This window comes from Carassius auratus, chromosome 17, assembly GCF_003368295.1.
Source record: "Carassius auratus strain Wakin chromosome 17, ASM336829v1, whole genome shotgun sequence".
In the NCBI taxonomy this organism is placed as follows: Eukaryota; Metazoa; Chordata; class Actinopteri; order Cypriniformes; family Cyprinidae; genus Carassius; species Carassius auratus.
The window spans coordinates 15505227-15522621 of record NC_039259.1 but is presented as its reverse complement, the minus strand read 5'-3'; the positions used below and the strand labels follow the sequence as shown (position 1 = coordinate 15522621).

The following is a 17395-nucleotide window of genomic DNA, read 5'->3' as shown; positions in this document are numbered from 1 at the left end:
GCGTGTGAGTGATTTGAGCAGAATGCGAACTGGGTCTTTTTATAGATCTTTGATGAGGATGTTTTTGAGTCTGTGATCCCTGTTCTGACCCATGCACATACCAAATGCTATAATTTGTTCAGTCTTTGCATAACTATGGATCTAGAGTTGCTGCTACCATGACTGGCATGCAAACCATCCTGAAATGATGCTGCAGACATGACTAACAGATGTTAGGCGTTCATATGTGTGTCAGTATATGAATGTCTATTTTAAGTCAGAGGTGTTAAAAGAGAGTTTTGTCTTCGGCTTTCATTTCACATGTTCGTACAGAGCAGCATCCAAATCAAACTCTTGATTTAAAACTGAAAGTTTTACAATTTTTGAGAAATGTAAGTGAAACTAAATGAATAAGAAATGTAGTAGATTCTGGGTCACTAATTAACTAAGTAAGTCTGTGACATTGACCATGTGATTTACAGATGGTCAGATGTTCTTACTGTTTGGATCATCTCAAATCAAGCTTGAGAACATGATGATCAGGTCCTGTGCAAACTTGTGGAGGTCATGCACCTCAAGTAACGCAAACTAGATAAGACATTCTCTGTGTACTGAGCCCTACTCTACTCCTTGTACACATATGACTGTACTCCCACTCGTTCCACCAACACCATCATCAAATTTTCAGATGATACCACAGTGATTGGACTCATCTCAGGAGATGATGAATCAGCCTACAGAGATGAAGTCCAGAAACTAGAGAAGTGGTATTCTGTAAATAACTTGTCCCTGAACACCTCTAAGACAAAAGAGCTCATTCTGGACTTCAGGAGGCGTCAAACTGAACCAGCCCCATTCTACATCAATGGGGAATGTGTCGAAAGGCACCACACCTTCAAATTCTTGGGACTCCAAGGACATGTCTTCGTCTGCTAACACCTTAGCAACCATCAAAAAGGCACAACAATGGCTGCACTTCCTCAAATACAATATGCAGGATGTCAATCTGCAATAGCACTGTCTGTGCACTATATCAAAACTTCAAACAAATGCACTAAATAATGTCAAGTGAAACAACCATATCTGGTTTCTAAATGTGTAAAACTATATCTGCAGTAAGGTGCAATAATATACACTATATGTCAATTGTGCGATACTATATCTAGTCACTAAATCTGTACAGGGACTCACTCCATTTAAACTGTACCTTTGTTTAAACATACTGTGTATAGGCTATCAATGTGAAGGCCAACATGCAATACTACGTATAAATGGTTACTTTACTCAGATTGCTCAATGTGAATATCACAACGCAGTCACTTGTTGTATTTTTTTGTAAAATTGTTCTGTACAGTCTTATAGTCTAATTTATCGTCTGTGGTTATATGTTTGTTTTTCTAACACCAGTCAGAAGCAGTGCTCCTAATTTCGTTGTATGCAGAAAAATATGATGACAATAATGGCGATTAATTAAATTCAGTTCAGTATTCATGTTTTTTTCTTCTTCTTTTAACTATTTTTTCTTTCAGATTGTTTTCTTTTTATACACACTACTGTTAAAACTTTGGGACTATTTTTAGTTTCGCTACTTAATATTTTTGTGGTAAATATGATGCAGTTGTTGTTTTTTCTGGATTCTCAAAGTAAATTTAAAAGAGAAGCATTTATTTGAAATATAAATCTATAAAAAAGTATTACATTCCCTACTATGAATTAAATGAGCTGTAGCTGTACTAAACCCAGAGTTACACTAAACCAACTGTCAAAGTAAATGCACCCCTTGTTCAGACATGACCAGGCAGGTCACAACCTGATGTATATATAGTGAATATATATATAGTATTCCATTTTCTCTGCAAAAATAGATGTGAAAGAATGTGGATAGGTCTGGTTCGCTGTCCATACAGGACTGTCTTGAATTCTTGAAAAACTCAGCATGCTGAAAAAAAGTCGGGGTGAGCAAGAATGCCACAAGATTTATTGTAAGGAATGATGTACTGTACGAGCTGTTTATACTTCCTCAGGATTGTGATTGGTGGATTCATATAAACATGCTCCTCCTGAAACCTCTGTAAGGAGGGTTACATCCCCGGTTGAGTTGTGAAGTCACAAGTAAAGCCTCACCTGTCCATTCAGATCAAAACAATACAGAACATAACCAATAAGGACATATGATCTCGCTCAGCTCACACCTTTCAAATATACCCATTGTTCCTGACTGACGGGACAAACTTACATGTTAATATGAACCAATATACAAATAAAAATACACTTTTTAAACACTGGGATGCAGATGCAGCAGAAAGAGCTTTGTCTGAGCTGACCAAACAATGAAAACTAAGATTCATTAAAAAAAAGATATGACTTATTTCCTCCAGTGACGGATCACAAAGAGTCTTGCTTTAGCCTACATCTGACCACATTTCAGTCAAATCCATCAGAAACCTGTGAATTTCAACTCTTCCCTGGTGAAAGACTACTCATTAGTTTACTGGTTTTCCAGGCTTGGTTTTAAGTGGGTTTTGAGGGTGGTTGTTTTGCTGGTCCAACTCATTTGCTGCTCTTTAAACCTTCATAAATAGCCAGCTGGTTTATTAGCCGACGTGGTTTATTGGACTAGATAGAAACATATATTTTACAGCATTATACCTGTTCCTCCTCAATCGAATGTTTAGAATGAGCTCAAGTAATTAAAAGTATAATTAAATATAGAACTTACATTTTATACTTGAATTCGGCAGTAGCCTAAAACCCTAACAACCAATGTAAACCCAAAATAAATCAACTAGTCGAAGTACAACGAGTTGTCACGAGTTTTTCCAGGAAACGTTAAAGAAAGCACTAGGCAGTTTTCATTCCAGTGACGAAGGACGTACTGTAAACAAAGTGAATTTTTGGTAAATAGTGCATTAAATAAGGAGGCTTTTTACCCCGCCCTAGGAATGGATCCATCTTAAGCAGAGCTGGAGACAGGCAGGATGTGAACACGCTCTCGCGCAGCTGGAGCTGAAAGGCAATAATGACTTTGACTAAGATAAAGGCAGAAGTTTGGTTTTAGATCAGTTTGGTTCCAGTCGGTGTCCGCTGAATTTTGATAGCAAGAAGTCCGCATTAACTTTCATGTTTTGTGACGAGGAGCGCGACACGGAGTCGTTCGTGTGCGGGTGAGTTTTGACGTTAGCAGTTCTGCTAAAACAGTCCTTTTTATTTGCTTTACAGCTTTGTTTAAATAATGGTGTAAACCGGTTCTTTACATCTGCTGTTTCAGCCAAAGTTGATGTGTCTGGTGGGTGTCTTTTCTGCATTTTACCGGTCAAAAGTAAAGTTAGTTTGTTCGGCGGCGTCACCTGGGTGAGAGGTGCAGTCACAGATTGCATATCAAACCGCTTCGGGAAATAGGCTACATGAAACCGGTAGGCTAATTCACAGAAATAACTAGGCTACATTACTCCAAAACAGCCTAAATTCAGTCGCTGCCATTGTTCGTGTAATTGGAAACGAATTTTATATGAACGCTTACGTGTATCTACTCTAGTGTGTACACTAATAACGTAAGATTGGTGTTAATCGTAGATTAATTAACGGATATCAGCAGTTCCCAATGTTCATTTTCACATTCTGTAATTTGATTGAATCATTAGATTGTACTTGTGGTCTTTATCAGGTTGTGACCTGCCCGATCATGTCTGTACAATGGGTGCACTTACTTTGACAGTTGCTATGGTGTAACTGCGGGTTTCGTACAGCTACAGCACAATGAATTCATAGTAGGCCTATGAACACGAGCATTCTTCTCAAAGTGTATCATTTACTGTCATAAATATCACATCTTAATTGCCTTTTAACTAAGCACATTGCACAGTTTTATGGTGTGTGTTCCTTGTTGTTTGCATGTAGTTTGGTTTTGATTTTTGCACCAGTTAAAAGAGGAAGCGAAATGTCTGGAGTAATTCGAATGACAGCTGTCCAGAGAAAATGCATTAAATGACCTTTAAACTTCCAGTTCCAGCTCTATGAATCCAGCCTAAACAAGATTTCATAATGTAACATAAGATTTTTCCTCCTAAGGGTAATTTGTTGTTACAGTTGTAAATTAGACATTATATGAAGTGTTTGCTTTCATCAGCGTCACTTTGTAACCTAAATGTATTCAGACTGTTGTTCCCTAAAGGGATTGAAAGTGGAGACGAAGATTAGATCAGTGGCCACTTCCCGGAATGTTTCTTAAGACCAGTTTGATTCTGAATGCCCTTTTTCAGAGAAGGCGAAAGAGATCCTGGAAAAAAGAAAGTCATCCTTATGGATTAACATGAGTAACCGTGTACTAGGAATTAACACTAATGACCAGTTGTCAAAATATATTTGTAATTTTTATGATTTGTTATGGTGGCACGTTTGCTTGCTGTTGGGTGAGCATGCCATGCCAAACTAATGTGAAACTTTGTGCATTAATTTCATTAGATATTTCAATTACAGTTAAATGCAGTATGTGCTGTGCCAATCTGTTCTATACATTATAATGTGAAGGTTATTTATTATTTTTTCATAATTGTTGTAAATTCTTTATGCATCCATCCATGTTTTTTTAGCATGTTGTTACAGGAATTTTCATTTTTTCGATCAATTAAAATGCATGATGCTTGAACATTGAGAAAGACCCCAAATGTTGCTTTAACCTCCCTTATTTACAAACAGTTTTAACTGTGGAGTCCTAACGGGTTTCATTCCTGCCTGTGTTTCACTAGCATGTAGAATGTTAGCCTCATTACGGAGAGATTGCAAGCTCTTAGGGAATGTTGCCTACAGTCTTCAAGTATGTGTTTGAGTTTAGAACAACCCCCAGATTAGGTTTTTTAGGTTGTGGTGGTGCATTTGGCTTGGACAAATCAAAGTACAGTTTCTTGCATCAGTGCTTTCCTTTGTATATTAAATGGTGCTTACATTTTAGCAATCCAAGGCCCGGTTTCACAGACAGGGCTTATACTAAGCCAGGATCAATTCTTTGTTCAATTATGGAATTTAAGTAGCTTTTATAAATGTGATTTTAGAAAAAAAAAAAAAACAATACTGGTGTGCGTCTTCATACAAAACAATAACACTGACAAATTTTAAGATATGTCAGTGAAACTGGCTTTGTTAAAACGGCTCAATCATGCATTTTAGTCCAGGACTAGATTAAGCCTTGTCTGTGAAACCGGTTGGGCAAAACATTTTTAAATAAATGAAGGAACAAATAATGTTTATTCTTGAACTTCTGAAGTCATTGTGCTGAACAGGAGTAGGAAGACCAGATAGTGTATGCATAGTGTGCATCAGTGGGGTTTTTGACTAACTAGGGTAAATCCCTTGGAGTTCGACTCATTATACATTTCCATGATGACTCAGGAAATGTCCTTCAATGTAAGCTTGTGCCCCCAAGGTTTCGGTCTAATTTTACCCATTTAAACGCAAGTATTTATTTTTAAAGTTAACTACAGAATGTGTTAAAGGTTTAGAGGCTGCAATCAGTCAGTTTCTTACAGGGAGTGGGGGGGGGGGCTTCCTGCTTGTAGGGCCATTCCTCAGAATTGCTCTTTTAAAGGGGTCTTATGATGCGATTCCAATTTTTCCTTTCTCTTTGGAGTGTAACAAGCTCTTGGTGTGTAATGAAGATCTGTAAAGTCGCAAAGACTAAAGTCTCAAATCCAAAGAGATATTCTTTATCAAAGTTAAGACTCTGCCACACACCCCTAAAACTGCTTGATTAAACATGCCCCCACATGTCTACATCACTGTGGAACACATTTTATGGATCAGTGTTTCATGAACCTAGGAGAGGAGGTAATTCTGACTTTGCCACAACAAACTGGTGCTTCTAAATCAGTTACTGTAAGTAGGGCTGGGTGATATATCTAATGATATAATCATGTGCATCTAACTGTAAGTATGTTTTGCTATTAGTTGAAGTATTTGTTATTGACTGTTCAAAAGAGGAGTTTGGCATACCTGTGTGAGAGAGAGTGTGACAGGGTCACACGGTGGAGTCCGCTCTCTTAACCGTCTGTGGCTTGTGTACTGCAAACACATACGAGCTTCATCACGGTGTCTGTCAGGCCACTCTGTTCCTCTTTTGGGCTTTAACTAATGGTAAAACTAAGGACATTGTTAACTGTCTTTTACATTTATTTTGAAGGATGAAGCTCATGATTAAGGAAAGGAGTGTTATATTTCCGACGAGTGCTTTGTGGTGTTTGGCCCCATCACAATGCACTGGGTCAGTTGGCCAATCAGAGCAGACTGCGCTTGTCGGAAGGAGGGAGTTTGTAGAAAACGACTCGTTTGAGAGAGGCAGGGCATTTGAACATTAAAGCATGTCAACGTATTCTATTACACCAAATAAAACAAATAATGATCTTTTGAAAAAGCAAAATATGACCCCTTTAAGATCTCTCGCACTCTTTCATGTCACTGTCTGTGATTGTTTTGGTCACTTGTATTCCATTTGTGCCACATGGGAAAACTCCACCCAACTCCACCCAAGATAATTAGTTTCAGTGATGGAGAATTCTCCCTTTTCCAGGAAACCTATGCCTGAAGGGACTTGAGACAAATTATACTGTTAAAGGGGAGATGATAGGCTGGTAATGGCTTTTTTGTGTCACATTGCCAAGCTGTATGTAAAAGATGAGCATAAATAATTTTTGTTCACTTTTCTTCCTTCACAAATACAACACAATTCACAAGTTAAAAAAGCATTAGAAAGTTGTCCAGATGTATCTGAGAAACTTTTTATTCATAAAAAAAAATTACAATTCCACAAAAATACTTTAATCACATCTGTTTTCATCATTGATAATGATAAGAAGGTTTCATGAGCAGGAAATCAGGATATTAAAATGAAGGATTATATAAGACTGAAGACTGGAGTAATGACTGCTGAAAATTCATCTTTGCCCTCACAGGAATAAATATATTAATTAAAATATATTAAAATGGAGAACAATTATTTCAATTTATTTCAAAATATAGTATTTTTGATCAAATAAATGCAGTCTTCAGCATCATAGTATTTGCCTCACTGACCCTAGACTTTTAAATTGTATAATGCTTAGTCCTTTGGACAGGTTTTTTTTTTATTTGTATTTTTTTTTTATTATACACATAAATGGCTTGCAGTCATCATGCACCTGTGCCCAGGTAGTTCATCACAGAGTGGCTTGCTTTTTGTTTAACCCCAAACGTATTGTTTATCTCTTACAACAGCAGTAGACTTCATCCAAGTGATCATCAGTGAGTGGGTGGGTGTGTGTGTGTGTGTATATAGACAGTGCTTTTAATATTAACTGGAGCTATATATAGCATGATCTGTTCTCATTAGCCACATTTCCACTGTTGGGCCAGTGTGAGCCAGAGCTTAAAGCGGGCCGGTCGGTCGGGGCTAATAGCCTCAGGACTCAGGCAAGAAGCGCCGTGTTTCCACAGTCGAGCCTGAAGCACCGATGCGCTTTACTAAATCCCGCCCTTTCCACGCCTCTCAGGAACAATGTCACGCAACCTCGTCCTCTTCTATTATTCTATAAATCATTTATATATTTTTAACGCTTATGAAAATAGCCTGCTTATTCAGCCAAGTCCATTTCTGTTTAATTGTAGCCACAGTAGCCTATACGTCACATTTAGAATGAATCATATCTCTATTTTTATAAAAGCTCTCGAACAAAAAACATTATTATATTTTTATGATGGGCTACGTGGAGCTAAACTCTCGAAGACTTATGACCGATAAAATGTTACTAAATAGACCATTGTGATCAAGAATAAGAAGCTGACATCTGATTTCTCCCAAGTGGTTTCATTTACCATGTTTACTATGGTAACGTTAATGTTTAGCGTGCATAGTTTTTTTTTTTTTTTTTTTACATCGCTTATAAATATTTCTGCCTTGTTTCTGCCTTGTCACTTTAGCCCAAGGTTTTCGTCAGACCAAAAAGCCCTGGCTGTTGGCGTGTAAAGGGCGGGTTTTAGTGAAGAGCAGCAGAACTTCTGGCCTGAAGGTGGAAACAAGCACTATTTTGGCCTCGGTGCTACAGGTCAGAGGCGATCAGCCCTGCCCGGCCCTTTTAAAGCACTTGCAAGCAGTGGCCCGACAGTGGAAAAGGGACTATTTCCATCTATGAAATTGTAAAACAACCACATATAGACCTTTAACCACACATCAGTTGAATTCTGTTTGACTGCATATATGAACACAAGTTATGTTGCTTGACAGCTATAGTCAACTTTGCTCTGCTTTGCATTTTGCCTAAAGACAGAATGATTGATTCTTCCTTGTCTTGACTTGTTCTGGGCATGTCGAGGATGCTCTAAATTCTCATGACTTTTTCATTCACCTTTACTCACTTGTAAAAATCTAAATCCATCCTGCCGGCTGATAGCGGTGCAAGAATACAAATAAATTCTCTTTACACACACATGCTTCTACAGCAGTAGCATTAAATATTTCCCAACGCATGTTGTATTATAATTTTTTTTTGTTTTTGCCATTGCCTAATTGCTGTTGTTTCTGCTTTGGATTTTGCACACTATTGCTTAAGTTTCTTTTCGGACCCACAGCAAGATGAGCAATAAGTTTGTTGGTTTTATAAACCAGGAAAGTTCTTTCTCAATCATTTTAGTTTTTTTTTTTTTTTTTTTTACATTTTAACATTTAGTACACCCATATAGAGAACATAAACCAAAATATCTACAAGGAGACATTCACAGATAAAAAAAAGATAAAAAAGACTGCAGTAATAGAATAAAAAAAGAAAAACTGTTAAATGAGGTCTTACAAGAAATTAGGAGCTGCATGGTACAGATAGAAGTTGAGGTCCACTTTGGAAGTCTAGCCATTGCTTGTTTGAAGTATTTTACAATCCCATTTCCTCCCTTTGTTCTTCTGTAACCAGAGAGAGAAGGTCAGTTTTTCCATAGAGCATATTTGACTTACAATACTTAGAAATTCCATTTTGGGAGGGCTTCTTTTGAGCCAACATCTACTGCTCTCTTACATGCAATTAAAAACATCTTCAAGAGATTACATTTATTCAAACCCTCCGGACTCTGGAGTGACCCCTAGAAACATAATGGCATAATGGTTTGTAAAGGGCTAGTGAAAAGATCTGTGTGAGTCTTTAGTCTTTTGACATGAGGATGGAGAGCGATTCAGTTCACTGTTTGCACAGCAAATGTAGTGTTAATTATTAATAAGAGACTTCACCTCCTGGGGACTCTTTAGCTACTTGGAGCACTTACGGTCAGAGAGAAGAGGAACAAATGCACTAAATGTCTTGATTGTACTCATCAGTGTCCTCAAAAGTACTTTATATCCTGGACATGGCTCTGAAATGTGTATAACGTTTGGACATTGTTTGTTGTTCATTTGTAGTTTGACAATTAAACTTTTTTTCCAGCAAAATATTGAAATTGTAGGTTTATTTTATATCAAAAATAATTTGTTTATATATTATGATGAAAAACTATTTGTGTGTTTCATGTGCGTGTGTATATGTACCGTATTTTCCGGACTATAAGTCGCACTTTTTTTTCATAGTTTGGCTGGTCCTGCGACTTATAGTCAGGTGCAACCTGTTTATCAAAATTAATTTGACATGAACCAAGAGAAATGAACCGAGAGAAAACATTACTGTCTGCAGCCGTGAGAGGGCGATCTATGCTGCTCTGTGCTCCTGTAGTCTACACTGAAAACATAGAGCGCCCTCTCGCGGCTGTAGACGGTAATGTTTTCTCTTGGTTCTCGGTTCTAAACAAATGAGACTTAGGCCCCACTTACACCGCATGGTTCAAGTGACCCAAATCCGATTTTTTTTTTTTTTTTGCTCTCATGTGGCACAGATCGGATATGACCGGTGTACGTGTAAGCAGGAAAAAACCGCATGGATTCCGATGTTCTCAGATCGGATTCAGGCCTCATTCATTTGTGGTAATAAATCGGATATGAATCGGATACGTGCATTTGCGTGTGCCATGTAAGCAGACAAATCGGTTATTCCCCAGTAAAAGCGAGCCGTACATCATTAAAAAAGTGACGTCAACTCAGGTGGACACCACCAACTGAGATCACATGACTTATTATAGGCGTGATGGAGGACGAAGGATGCACGCAGTGGAGCAATGCCGAGGTTTCATGTCTTTTAAGTCTTTGGGGCGAAGAGATGGGGCAAAAATGCAGGGTTGTTACAGAAATAAAGGGCTCTCCTTTTTTTCTCCGCCATACGAGACCAATGTTTTGCTGATTTTTTTTATTTATTTATTTATTTTTTTTTTTGACTTTTCAAAATATTGTGGAAAGCAAAACACTGTATAATAGAGCTGCACGATGTGTCGTTTAAGCATCGATATCGCAATGTATGAATCCACAATAGTCACATCACAGGATTTGCGATGTAGGCTGTCGTAGTTGATCTGTTATTCATTAACTGTACGGGCCAGCTGCTCCCCGGCCCTTGACGTATGTAAATCGCGGATTAATTGCAAAGAGTGAAAGTTTTGACAGGTCAGCGAGATAGAAGATGAGTGCGGTGAGAGACAGCGAGAGAGAGAACGAGCCCCGGCTGCACGCTCACCATCTTCAAACAACACGAGTGCTGTCTTGCTCTCTCTCCCTCGCGCATATTAATCAATTGACACGATGGTGTCATAATCATTTAAAATGAGAATGTAAATCTGCTCACCCCATTTTTGTTTGTAAGAAAAAATTTGATTAGATTTCATATCGCAATATATATCGCAGAAAAATAAAATATTGCAATGTCATTCCTTCCCAATATCGTGCAGCCCTACTGTATAATTTTATTTACATCTGCATCCATTGTATTGCATGCTGTTTTACTTCATTTTCTGGGTCAGAACGTCTACGTTTGGTAGTTTCAGCAGTGTATAGTGTAAATGCAAAAATCAGATACGGGTCACTTTTACAAGATGATGTAAGTGGGTCGTCAAAAAAATCGGATATAGTCAGAAAATCTGGATTTGGGCATCAAGACCTGCAGTGTAAATGCAGCCTTATAGTCCAGTGCGACTTATTATTTTTTTTTTTTTTTTTTTTCATCATGATGTATTTTTGGACTGCTGCGACTTATACTCAGTTGCGACTTATAGCACGAAAAATACGGTATGTTTTTTTTCTTTTAATTTGCAACAGTTTCTTTTTTTTATGAAAAATTATGGGCCTGATATGTGTTTTTAGTAGTTTGTATAATTTAATTAAAATTTTTCACTTTGTCAGTCTTCAGTCGCTCAAACATAAGTGTTCTTTTTTTTTAAAAGCGAATCATTTCAAGCAAGGCCAACAAATAATTAAGCTCAGACCACCTGGACTAATCCTCAAGTGTGAGCAGACTCTGTTCATTCTTGCTGTTTCAGGCTCTTATGTTCCCTCAGATCTTCCATGTATCCACTATTATAGCAGCAGCACAACAACATGTTTTGCTTTTTTTTCCAGATCTGGATATCCTCTACAAATCATCCCCGTTTCTGTGAATTCGCTCTGTTAGTGTGTCAGGATGGGCTAAAAACCATTGCTAGCACCTGCGCACCATACACCTGGACCCACCACAGTCTCACCTGTGCAGGTAAACGGGGACACATAGAGTAATTATTTCAGCTGAGATGAAACCATTCTTATTGTATCATTTGTTGTATACAAGGTTTACAATTCAATACAATACAATTCAGGAATATGGAGACATGCATTTTTCAAGCCAAAATAAAGATAATGCCGTTTTTTGTTGGAAATCAGTGACCCTGTCATTGACTGGCTCATATGTAGTCTTTAAATCACTACTGTTCCCAGAGGCCAGCTGGCCCATGAGGCCACTCTAAATTTAGTCCTTTGTGTCGTACCTGCAACGCTAGACTCTCATTCAGCTCTGTTCCATAGAAAATACAAGGCCTTATATTGATATCCCTTAGAGAGTTATAGTGAAGGGTGTGGGTTATACAAAGAATAAGATGGGAGTGAGTGAAAAGTGGGCTAGGATAGAACAGAAAGGGAATGGAAAAAGGAAGCTGAACTGAAGAATGTGGAGTTTAATAAATGGGAGAAACCATGTGCAACAGAGCAGAGGGGTTGCTGGGAGACAAAAGCAACGAACCAAGAAAAGAGGGAGGATATTGTGAAAGAGAAGCAACAGATGGATGAGAAGATGACATGTTCAGGTGAAAAAAAAAAAAAGTAATATTAGTCTTCAAAAAGTGTGAATTGTCCGAAATTAAACCTTTCTCATAGTGTTGGAATTTAAAATGGCAAAATGATTCCAAGTTTTTCCAAATGAAGTTTTCTTTAATCATTTGTGGGTTGACTCTCATAAAGAGTTAAACGTAAAGAGGTTCACGTGGTTTAATTTTAGGATGCCGTTCTAAAATTAAAACCGCCAGACGTGAAATGGGCCAAGTCCTTCAAGTAAATGAGCTTTGTATCCACCGCTAGTTTGTCTTCTCGATCTGTACTTCGTATTAGCATGCAGTACTCAAACACTTTAGTTGCCAACACATGCACAAATAATCCATATTATCTTGTAAAGTGGTCTTGGTCGATCACATCTTTAGTGTTCTAGTGTTTCCTTCCATGCGTCTTTATTGTCACTTTTGATTAATTATCATCAGAATTATTGCATGCTTGCTGAATAAAAGTATTTTAAAAATGCATATGCCACACATACAGTCAGTATCACTACAGTGACAGCACTTATTGAGATCTGTATTCAGCGCTGTCTGTTGTTCGTGAACTAAAAAGTCACGCATTGGCTCAAAAAAGTTTAAGAACCAATGACTTCCTAGTTATTTTTTTAATCTGTAGTGCTGAATGTAGTCCTAAACATGTCCTTATCTGTTATTTTTTTTCTCTGCTGTTTAGGTGGTGAGTCTCGACACCATGCAGGGACCTCGGAGGAAGGTGAAGGTCATGGTGATGATGACAATGGTGTTCATTTTCATAGTGGTGGAGGTCTCTCTCAATGCTGGGAAGGGAGACAGCAACAAAAATAAGCAGCTGGTTCCCACGAAGCGTTTCTGGGCAAAAGATCTCCCCAGTGACGCCTACTGGAATCGCCGACAGCAACAGCTGAACTACATCAACAATCGCAACCTAGAAAAGCTCAACTTCACGATTAAGCTTCCAGACTGGTTAAACGACACAGTTAGTTTGGACTCCTGTGAGCCTGACTTCAGGGTGACCACCGAAGTCAAGGATTACAACTCTCTACCGGATCGCTTCAAGGACTTTCTGCTTTTCATGCGCTGCAGGTCCTATCCCATCGTGATGGATCAGCCAAACATATGCAAAGACCCACCGTTCCTCCTCCTAGCTATCAAATCTTTAGTCCCGCACTTTGATCGACGTCAGGCCATCCGTGAGTCGTGGGGCAAAGCTGGCCTCCTTGCAAACCGAACGGTCGTTACAGTGTTCCTTCTTGGGAATGCAGCCATGGAGGACCACTTTCCTGATCTCTCAAAGATGCTTCTCCATGAGAGCTCCATACATGGAGATATTCTCCAATGGGACTTTAGGGACACCTTCTTCAACCTCACCATCAAGGAAGTGCTTTTCCTGGAATGGCTGAACACCCGCTGTCCTGGAGTCAGTTACGTCTTCAAGGGCGATGACGATGTTTTTGTTAACACCATCCGCATTATAGACTTCCTAAGCAATCTTTCTCATGCCAAAGCCAAGGAACTGTTTGTAGGAGATGTGATTACCAACGCTGGTCCACAACGGGACAAAAAGGTCAAGTATTTTATCCCGGAAAGCATGTTCGTTGGTACGTACCCTGCTTATGCGGGTGGGGGCGGTTATTTGTTCTCGGGACAGCTGGTCCAGAAGCTTCGTAACGTCTCGAGGTTGGTGCCACTCTACCCCATTGATGATGTCTACACAGGTATGTGCCTTAAGAAACTGGGCCTTGCTCCTGAGAAGAACAAAGGCTTCAGGACCTTTGATATTGAGGAGAAATATCGCGATAATGCCTGTGTCTATAACGTCCTGATGCTGGTCCATCCCAGAAGTCCTCAACATATGATTAAAATCTGGGCCTGGCTGAATAACCCAGCTTTGAACTGTCATTGAACTGTTGGTCCAGGGTTTTGGCTGCTTTAAAGGGATAGTTCACCCAAAAGTGCTAATTTGGTCATAATTTACACATCCTCATGACATTGTAGAACTGTATGATTAATTTTTTTTTTTTTTTTTTTCATTTGTTGAACCAGAAAAAACTGTCACGGATCACTTTTTATTTATTTACTTCGTCCCCATTGACTTTCATCATATGGACGTCTTTTGTGTTCTGCAGTTTGGAACAACATGAGATTGTGTAAATGATGACAAAATTGTCATTTTTGGGTGGACTAGCTCTTTAACATTTTTACCATTTGTTCTAAATGTGATTTTATTTATCATCTTTATGTACTCAATTTCATGTCAAAGGTCAGAAGCGATGATGAGCTCTTTAGATGTGTATATATTTCAAATGTAGCTCTAAATTGCCACACGCACAGTATTTCAATGGCTTGAGTTTCGGTGTCAAAAACTCTGCTGATAATGTTACAAGTATTTATACAGTTCTCTGTGGTTGAGATCAACGGTGCTGAGAATTGTGGGAAATGCAGTTCAGCTGGTCTGAACATGGCACAGGCGATACACCGCACACCTGAACATAAATGTCAATCATTTTGATAAAATGTGGTTTCTTTTTCTATAGAAGGATTCCGTTGCATTATGCTACAGTAAACAGATGTGTTTGAACACTCTATGCAGCCATCACAAGGCTAATCCAAACTTGCTGCTCTAGTTATTTTTGATGTAAGAACACATTGCCTTCCTGTTTATATTATGTCATATTACCACAGCCCATGCTGGTTTAGATCAAATGAAGAGTTGGCTCATTTTAGAGCCCTATTTGTGGCAACAGCAGTTTTGCATACCAACTGAATATAGATTGAATTCCCAGACCTCCACATGTATGCTTTTGCCGTGCATTACTGGCTCTTTTCCTTCTAGAATATATATATTTTTTCTTTCAGGAGCAGACAATCAGTTGCAACTCATAAAGCTTTGAATTAACAGAGCCAAAACTGGGTCATTGTGTCAAAGAAATGTTTAAAATGAACAAAATCATTAACTCTTTTGGTGAAAAACTAGATGATATGCTTGCTCCCCTATCAGATCTGATTCTCAGGGTGTTTTTTTTTTTGTTTTGTTTTTTGAGAGCGAGAGTTTTGGTCAAGCTTGCAAATCAGAGATAAAGTTCAGAGCTATGGGTTTCGTTTTCAAATGAATTAAACTTTGCAAACAGTTTTCCAGACCTAAATGAAGCCTGTCGCTGTTGTGATCATGCTGTCCTTGCTTTTTCCCTTCTTATAAAGAGGCCAGGAAATGGAGACTCAGCTGGATGACTTAATTACAGAATTTTACACAGTGGCCCCCAACTAAGTTACAGTGACCCCTGCTGGTCTGCATATGTTTTTCTTTTTTAAATGAACACTGGACCTTTTTTCAAATTTGTCTTAAGCTTTATTGAATAGTTTAAATCATGTCTATGGCCTGCCAGTTAACTACAAATATTTAATTTCTTCTGTGACTGTTCACCATCAGCTGTGTCTCCTATTAAAGACATTTAGGCCTCGTAGTCAGCACACCCTAGGAAACTACATCCGCTCTATAAACAATCTGTTACTCTTCGTACTGCTTCATTGGTTGCTTGCTGAAGAGCTAAATCAAACTTGTGTCATGTAGTATTTATATAGTCTCACAATTTGAAATGTTTAATATTACGTTGTCCACCCAGGTATGAGGAATGAGGGCTAAGAATGTGTGATTTATATTGTCTCTCTGCTAATAGAAAGACAAGCACACCGTTCAGAAGCCTGATGTAGTGTTTGTTGGGAGGAACAAAGTGTTTACATGGGTTCATGAACCGTACAAAAAGCTTGTATTTATAAACTACAATTTTATCCATGACAAAGTTAAGTATGCAAGTTTTTATACACTGGTATTTACTGTACTCCTGAGAGTTGTCAAACTTTTCAGGCCCTTGTTGTTGCTCTTGCATCCGTGCATAACATTGAAGAAAACAAACTTGTCGTATATAGTTCACAACTGTGATGTTCATGTATTAGAATACTTTTAAAAAGCAATTAGTTTATTTTGTTACTGCCTTGAAAATAATTCTTTATTTCCATCAGAAGATATTTGAATGTTAATATGATGCCTTGAACGTGGCTTTAGTCGTCCATGGATGTATATTTGTGTATTTGTTGACGTGTATGTATATGCTGAGGTGTATGATCAAAAATCCAGTTCTAAAAATGAAATCATTATTCTGTTTGTATTTTTGGATTATAACTCGGTCATGTCTATACCTAAACCTTAATTTTTTTTTTTTTTTTTTTTCACTTTTCCCACACAAATATTTTTTGAACAGTCAAATGAGTTTTTTTTGCCACTTTATATGCAGATTATTTTCTGACACCTCTTACCAAAAAAAACGCATTGTAAACTGCACAAATGTTATTACCAAAATGTGCCTGTTTAATATGATTTTTAATCATGGTCTCTTTTGTAATTGGATATGCACATTTATTTTCTCATGTTTATGACTGCCTTTTTAAAATGTAATTCTTGTAATAAGTGGAATAAACTGATGTCTTGACCCTCTGTCATTCCTGTCTGAGTGTTTGTACTACTGTTTAATCTCCGTGCAGTTCTGCGGTTTGATTTAATCTTATTAAAACTTGATAAATGACTGTTTGTGTTGAAAAATGAACCAGCTTGTGTGTGTATATCTGGTAAAGATTTACCAGCAGAGGGCATCTTTGTTCTTTGTGTTTTAGTATCAGTATGCGGAGTTCTCCTCCTGTGGATCATTTTTGTCACTCCATTTTGTCTGACACATACATTCAGCAGTTTCTTAAAGCTGGATGTCCCCCTTTCTTTGATTGACTAAGGTACTTTGTCATGATCTGTTCTGTGAAACGCTGCATGTTGGAACAAGATAGTTAAGTTCTCCTCTGACATTTAATTATAGCGGTGTTCACAAATCATCTATTTAGGGCTCAGCTAAACACTGAATTTTCATACTTAACTGCACTTAACTTGTTCTCTATACTGCAAAAAGCCCTAAATCTTCACACTTCTTGGTGTCATTTACTACCTGCTCAGATAACAATGCAGTACATGCTCTTTCTTGTCGGTTGCTTAGAAAGAGGGGAAAAAACATGTGTTGGACATTTCTTCTAACATTATGATTTTAGGATATTGTATTTTTTTTTAACTTGAGTTCATCTCCGCTTAAGTCACTAAAGCATGAAGGAGACCAAATGTATGTATATTTTTTGCTTTTCACTCAAACTGATTTGCAGATAATATCAAATGACTTTACAG

The 17395-nt window shown here is 38.0% G+C and overlaps 1 protein-coding gene across 2 annotated transcripts; it reads left to right on the top strand.

Moving 5' to 3' along the window:
- Positions 1-2791: 2791 nt before the first annotated feature.
- LOC113117394 (N-acetyllactosaminide beta-1,3-N-acetylglucosaminyltransferase 2-like) lies at positions 2792-15485 on the top strand. Of its 2 annotated transcripts, XM_026286027.1 has the most exons (4): positions 2792-3143; positions 11287-11349; positions 11462-11591; positions 12875-15485. In XM_026286027.1, the coding sequence occupies exon 4, from the start codon at positions 12893-12895 to the stop codon at positions 14081-14083; it is 1191 nt and encodes a 396-aa protein (XP_026141812.1). In that variant the 5' UTR covers positions 2792-3143; positions 11287-11349; positions 11462-11591; positions 12875-12892; the 3' UTR covers positions 14084-15485. The 2 variants fall into 2 exon arrangements, with proteins under 2 accessions (XP_026141812.1, XP_026141811.1); XM_026286026.1 differs by lacking the exon at positions 11287-11349.
- Positions 15486-17395: the final 1910 nt, after the last annotated feature.